The sequence below is a fragment of the Belonocnema kinseyi genome, chromosome 9, assembly GCF_010883055.1.
Source record: "Belonocnema kinseyi isolate 2016_QV_RU_SX_M_011 chromosome 9, B_treatae_v1, whole genome shotgun sequence".
NCBI lineage: Eukaryota > Metazoa > Arthropoda > Insecta > Hymenoptera > Cynipidae > Belonocnema > Belonocnema kinseyi.
The window spans coordinates 134,855,507-134,862,923 of NC_046665.1; the positions used below are offsets into that span (position 1 = coordinate 134,855,507).

Genomic DNA, 7,417 nt, shown 5'->3' on the forward strand with positions numbered 1-7,417 from the left:
AGCTCTTAAAAGTTTCAAATGATTTCAAAGGATTTTCAATATTTAAGAGTATTTTTTTAAGTGTCAATCATTTAAAAGGATTTCAAAGGATTTAAAAGATTTAAGTGAAAAGTTTCCTTCGCAAAGTTTCAAACGATTTTTAAAGATTCCTAGGCATTTTCAAAAGCTTAAAAAATTGTTGAAGAATTTTATAATATCTAATAGATTGTAGGATATTTGAAATGATTACAAGGTATTTTATCAGATTTTCGAGGATTTCAATTACTTTAAGGAACTTAAAAAGCTCTCAAAATGTTTCAAAAATGTTTTCAGGATATATCATCAGATTTAATTTCATTTCACAAGAAAGAATTCACTCACGAGAATTGAGAGATATCGTAGAGTTTTAAATATTTAAACATATTTTAAGGTATTATCATAGATTTCAAGGATTTTAAGATACTTTAAAAGATTCCAAGAAATTTTAAATTTATTTGAATAACTTTACGGTATTTCGAAGAATTTAAAAAAAATCCACGGACTCTTTAAGAGCTTAAAAATATCTTAAGAAATTTCCCACAATTTTAAAGGATTCGAAATATAATACGGTATTTTTAATGTATTTCGATAATTCGAAGTGATTCCAAAAGATTTTAAGTTATTTTTTAAAAAGATCTCTAAAATTTGTGAAAAGATCTCTAAAACGTTTCAAGGGATTTCAAATGATGTTAAAGAATTTTCAATGTTTTCAGATATTTTAATAAAATTTTCAATGCATTTTCAAGAGCTTTACAAAATTTCACGGGATTTCAAAAAATTGGGAAGATGTGGGCCGATTTTACAGAATCTAAAAGGTTTTAATATATTTTAAAAGATTCCAAATGATTTTATGTCAATTCTGATGATTCCAATGATTATATGGAATTTCAAAAGCTCTCAAGATATTTTAATAGACTTGTAGAGATTTTAAAATATCGTTTTCAGTGTGGCTGCTGTACCGGAAAATCTGGAAAGCCGAGAAATGGCCGGGAATTTTAGGGGACCAGGGAAAACTGGGAAATGACAATGAATTTGTTTTCTGACCGGGAATTTTACAAAATTTTTAGAATAAAATCTTTTATCCAACTTTAATTTCAACCATTTTTCAATAATTTCCTAAATTGTGATTTTTATAAATTATTAAATTATTAAATTAATTATATATTTTAATTTAAAGAATTTTAAAATGGAGTTAAAGGTTAAAAAAATTAAAAAGTAGTTTTTAAAATCTAAAATTTTTTTATAAAAAACAGGGTGGCCGCCGGACCGGGAATTTTACGAATTTTCAGAAAAAAAATCTGCCCAAGTTCGAATTTAACAGTTTTTAAAATAATTAAAGTGCAGTTTTGAGGATTTAATCAATTAAAAATTAAAAGCATTTGAAGTTGAAAATTTTTGATAAAAAACAGTTTTATTTTATTAAGTTTAAATATAAATAAATAAATTATTTTAAAAATGGATCTGTACTCTAAGTATAGAAATCTGAAAAATAATTGATTTGACCAAACAATTCTAGATCCGTTCAAGATTTATCAGTAATATATTTTTAATTCAGAGTTTCAGGTCTTCCTTTATATTATTTTTTATATCAAATTTACTAAATAAATTTATTGATATATTATTTCTGTTAATTTGCTCAGATGTTAAAAAATGTAAATGTGCGTTTTACTATTTTCAACTTAAAAATAAATCCATAATAATATAGTAATAATTAAAGGTTTTTATTAAACTTGAAATATTGTGAGTCTAAATTATTTAATTTTTATCCCATTTAATTTGAAATTTCTTAATGTAGAAAAAGAATAAGTATTTAATATTTAGCAATATTTCACTGTTCATTTAAGACGATCAAATTGAAACCAGATATTTAAAATAAAACAATTTGAAACTGAATTGTTTTACATAGAATACTTTGAATATTTAGATTTTCGAAGAACTTTTAAAGTTTTAGCGTTACAATTTTAATTGTTCTATTTAAAAAGTGTTTAATTTATAAGTGAAATTGTTACATTTTGACGCATAAATAATAATTGAACACTTATTATTTGTAGAATAAATTTGAGTAATTTTAAGAGATATGTAGAAGTTTTGAAAAGAATTAAAATTAATTGAAAACTTGAAATTATTTCAAGTAATTTAAACGAAGTGTGTTAACATTTTTTTCAGAGCTTCTAAATATATTTTAAAATTAAACGAAATTTTCCTACAGTTTTTGAAAATCCAGCAAATTAAATAAAATCCTTAAAATCTTTCATGTTTTTCTTTGGCAATTTTTTAAATCTCTTGAAATCTCCTTAAACTTTTTGTTACAATCATTTTTCAAAGTCAAAAATCATCTGAAAAATTCTGTTAAAATGCGGTTGTAAGTATTTCAAATTATTTCAAGTTCTAAATTTAATTCGAATCTTTTTAAAACTTCTAAATATCTCTTAATATTACATTTTGAAATATATATTTAAAAGTTCTGACAAAAAATTCAAAAATGATTTAGAATTTTGAAAAATTTGAAACCACTTCTAGATTTTTCAAGATTTTGAAATAAAATTGTAAAGCTTTTGAAAGATGCCTAGACTATTTAAAATTTAAATAATTTAACTTCTAATTTAAGACCTGTTAAGTTAAAAAAATTATTTTTCAATTTTTAATGTATCTAGCTTAAAATTTCTTAAAATAATATAATTTTGACAATTTTTAAAGTTCATTGCTTGATTCTTCAATTTAGAGTTTTGAAAATGTTAAACGTGGATTTATATTTTTTGAATTTTTGGAATTCAAGTGTTCCACTTTGAATGCTTTAATTTGTTGTTTATTGTTTACTACTTTATATGGAAAAATCTAGAGCATATAGTTCGATTTATTAAATTTCATTGGCCGTGAAAAATGTTTCCGAACCGGGAAATGACCGGGAATTTTTTTTCGATTAAAACGAACATCCTGTTTATACAAACAAATAAAAAAAGAATTTTAAAACCAAAAACACGAATTACCAACAAATCAACATTTTCCCTCGCATTTTTCATTCAAAAAATAAATAAAACTTTAGCTTCATGTCAGAAGATAAACTTTCTCTACAAAAATTGAATTTTCAAACAAAAAATATGACTTTTCAGCAAAAAATTAATTTTCCACGAAACTGATGCATTCTTACCCAACAAAAATGGAATTTCAAACTAAACAGTTAAATTCTTAACCAAAGATTTAAGCCTTCAATCATAAAATTGAACAATGTAGTTTAACTTTTACCCAATTAGTTAAATTTTTAATAAGAAAAAATTAATTTTCAACAAAATAATTAAACTTTTAATCAAAGAGATGAATTTTCAACTTAGAATATAAATCTTTAACATAAAAAGTGATTTCTTAACAAAGTGATTCAACCAAATCTTGTAAACACATTAGTTGAATATTCAAGCAAAGAAAAATTATTTTTTAACGAAAAGTTACAGTTTCGTTTAAAAAACATTAAATTTCTTCTAAAACAGATAAAGTTTTAAATCAAAAAGATCAATTTAAAAAAAAATTAAGTTTTCTTTTCAAAAAGATTCTAGTCGAGTTTTCGTGATCAAAATATTAATTTTTAAACAGAAAATAATTTTTTACGAAAAAAATTTAATTTTTAATCCAAAAAGAGGAATTTTGCATTTTTATAAAAAAAATCGAATTTTCTAGTGAAACAAATGAATATGTAATGAAAAACGGCAATTTTTTTTTTTAAGTGGAACTTTCATCCAGAAAAGATTTCAGTTCATTTTTCAATACCAAGATATAAATTTTAAACAAAAAGTATATTTGCTACGAAGTAGTTAATATTTCAAGAAAATAGTATAATAGTTTGATTTCCAACCAGACATTTGCTTATTTGTTTATTGTTTATTATTTTATATGGAAAATTGTTTAGAATATAGTTTGATTTTTCAAATTTCATTAGCCGTGAAAAATATTTGCGAACCGGGAAAATACCGGAAATTTTTTTCTTCGATTAAAACGGTCACCCTGGTTTGCAGTTAATTTGAATCTATTTGATATCGAATCTAATTTTTTTTATTAATATATCCTGAATTCTCCTATATTCTTTTAAATTCTTTGGAATTTTCATGAATTTTTTTAATTCACTTGACATTTCAACCAAAAAAATATGAAATATCTATTAAAAGGATGAATTGTGAAACCAAACACATGAATTTCCAACTAAAAAAGATAAATTTTGAATGAAAAATAGAAAAGTTACATTTTCAGTTTAAAAACTTAATTCTTAACAACAAAGAGATGAACCTTAAACCAAAAATATAAATTTGTAACCAAGTATTTCATCTTTTATTCAAGTAGTTTAATTGTCAATAAAAAGGATGAAATTTCATTTGCAATATTTAAATTTCTAATTTCAAAAAATGATTACAAAATTTTTTAAAGGAATTTTCAAACAAAAAGATGATTTTTCAACAGAAATAATGAAATTTTTATTTTAAAAACTTTATTTTTAACAAAAAAAAAAGAGTTTTCAATATTGTTGTTAAACTTTCAACAAAACAGTTGAATCTTAAATTATTAAAAGATAATTTTTTTAAAATTGGTAAATTTACAAACAAATAATAATATATTTTACAAAAAATATAATTGTCAGGAGGAAGCAACGAAAAAATAAAGTAAAATAGAAGTGCAAGGAAAATCAATTTTTAACCAGAATATTATATCATGAAATGTCTGTAAAAGTAAGAAAATTATACATTTTTAAAATAAATTAACGATAATAATGTCAAGAACTGCATTTTTTGTAGAAATGAAGATTTAAGACTCTAGTTTAGAATTGGATTCGTGAAATAATGGCAATTAGTATTATTTAAGCGCTGTTTCTTTGAAAAAGTATTCTATTATTTTACTGCATTTGAAAACTTTTAGGAAGTGGAATATGATCAGGAAAAAGTTACCAAGCGAAAAATAACAATGTTACGGAAACAATCTTTTATTCGAAATTTTATTTTAGATTAAAGAGGGCCTCAATTTCTAAATGTTTTTCCATACATTATGATAATTAAACAAAATAAATAGCCTGAGTGCGATAATTATATTAATAGTATCAAATTCTCAAAATGATATATAAAAAATCGAAAAAATCCAATCTTTTTATTACTATATTAATTTATATAATATTTTAAAAGAATTTTTTATTCAAAAACCCCCCATTTTTGGTTAAAATTTGGGTTATTTAGTTCTGTACTGTAGCCCTTAAATTTAGGAATCTAGCTCTCTAAAATTATTTTGTTATCAGGCTGCCGCAAAAATCGGAGTTGAAATTCCTCGGTTTTGTTACCATGAGCGTCTGGCAGTTGCAGGAAACTGCAGAATGTGTCTCGTTGAAATCGAGAAACAAATTAAGGTAATTTTTCGCGTTTTTACTCGATTTTTAAATATCAATTAATTTTAGAATTAACGATCAATTTTCTGACTTAATATTTAGCCGATCGCAGCTTGTGCGATGCCAGTAATGAAAGGATGGCGAGTAAAGACAAACTCGGATTTGACCAAGAAAGCCAGGGAGGGAGTGATGGAATTTTTGTTAGTTAATCATCCCCTCGATTGTCCGATTTGCGATCAGGGTGGCGAGTGCGACCTTCAGGACCAGAGTATGGCATTTGGAAGTGACAGAAGTCGATTTGTTGACATTAATTTCAGTGGAAAAAGAGCCGTCGAGGACAAGGACATCGGACCTTTAATTAAAACTGTAATGACTCGTTGCATCCACTGTACCCGGTGCATCCGATTTGCTTCCGAAGTCGCTGGTATCGACGATTTAGGAACCACCGGAAGAGGAACCGATATGCAGGTACTGAGGAAAATTTATTTAGGATTTTAATTTCTATTTATTTTTTTATTGTCTCTTATTTTCGGACAGTTATTCAAGTTTCTCGTGAAAAATACAAGGAGATTTGGAATGATTTCAAAATAACTTATAACTTATTAATATTGAAATCTTTATTTGTTTTTATTATATTAAATAATTTTATTAGATTATTTCCTTATATTTTCATTTCAGAATGATTTCACAAATATTTTAATTTATTAATTGATTTATTTGGTGAAAATTTCCATATTTTTTCAAATTTCAATATAATACTATAAAGTTTTCAGAAAGATTTCATAAGGATTTCAAAATATTTTAAGATTTTTCAAGATATATAGGCGAGAGTGCGGTAAACCAGATTTTAAAGATTTTAAAAAATTTCAAATATTTTAAACGAACTTAAATTTTTTTAAAGATTTATGAAGGTTTCCAAAAAATGCGAAGATTTCATATATTTCAAGAATTTGACAAAGATTTTAAAACTTTAAAAAGATTTTAAGTATCTTAAAGATTTAAAAAATAGTGTTGTTAACCAGGTTTCAAACAATTTCAATATTTTAGACTATTTCACAAAGATTTCAAATATTTCAAAACATTTGAAAGATTTTAAATGATTTAAACACTTTTGTGGATATTTCAACATATTTCACAAAGATTTCAAATAAATAAAAAAAGATTTCACGAATATTTCAAAGAATTGAAAAGGATTTCAAAAGATTTTACATATTTCAAAAATTTCGAAACATTTAAGATTTTAAACGATTTCAAGATTTTTTAGAAATTTTTAAAAGGTTTCCCAAACGCTTGCGAACTTTTCATAAAGATTTAAAATTTTAAAGATTTTAAAAAGAAGATAAAAACAAGATTTTTAAGATTTTAGAAAATTTCAAATATTTTAATGACTTCAAATTAATATAATGGAAAAAAAAAATCAGAAATATTTCACACCGATTTTAAATATTTAGACTGAATAAAAAAAGATTTCACGAATATTTCAAAGAATTAAAAACGATTTCATAAGATTTTATATATTTCCAAAATTTCGAGACATTTTAGATTTTAAACGATTCCAAGATTTTTTAGAAAATTGCAAAAGGTTTCCCAAAGATTGCGAACATTTCATAAAGATTTAAAGGATTTTAAAGATTTTAAAAGGAGATAAAAACAAGATTTTTAATATTTCAAAGCATTTTAAGATTTTAGAAAATTTCAAATATATTAATCATTTCAAATTAATATAATACAAAAAATTTCAGAAATATTTCACAAAGATTTCAAATATTTCAAATGAATAAAACAAGATTTTACGAATATTTCAAAGAATTTAAAAGGATTTCAAAAGATTTTACAAATTCCAAAAATTTCGAAACATTTCAGATTTTAAACGATTTCAAGATTTTTTATGATTTTTCAAAAGGTTTCTCAAGGATTGAGAGCATTTCATAAAGATAAAAAATTTTTAAGATTTTAAAAAGAAGATAAAAACAAGATTTTTAAGATTTTAGAAAATTTCTAATATTTTAATGATTTCAAATTAATATAATACAAAAAAATTTCAGA

At 23.3% G+C, this 7,417-nt stretch overlaps 1 protein-coding gene across 1 annotated transcript; it reads left to right on the forward strand.

Annotated features, from left to right (window-relative positions):
• Positions 1-4,715: 4,715 nt before the first annotated feature.
• Positions 4,716-5,839, forward strand: LOC117180758 (NADH-ubiquinone oxidoreductase 75 kDa subunit, mitochondrial-like; the record flags this gene model as incomplete). The annotated part of the gene is made up of 3 exons (XM_033373249.1): positions 4,716-4,727; positions 5,285-5,392; positions 5,474-5,839. Coding segments are annotated over exons 1-3 (486 nt in total), but the record flags the coding sequence as incomplete, so codon positions are not given.
• Positions 5,840-7,417: the final 1,578 nt, after the last annotated feature.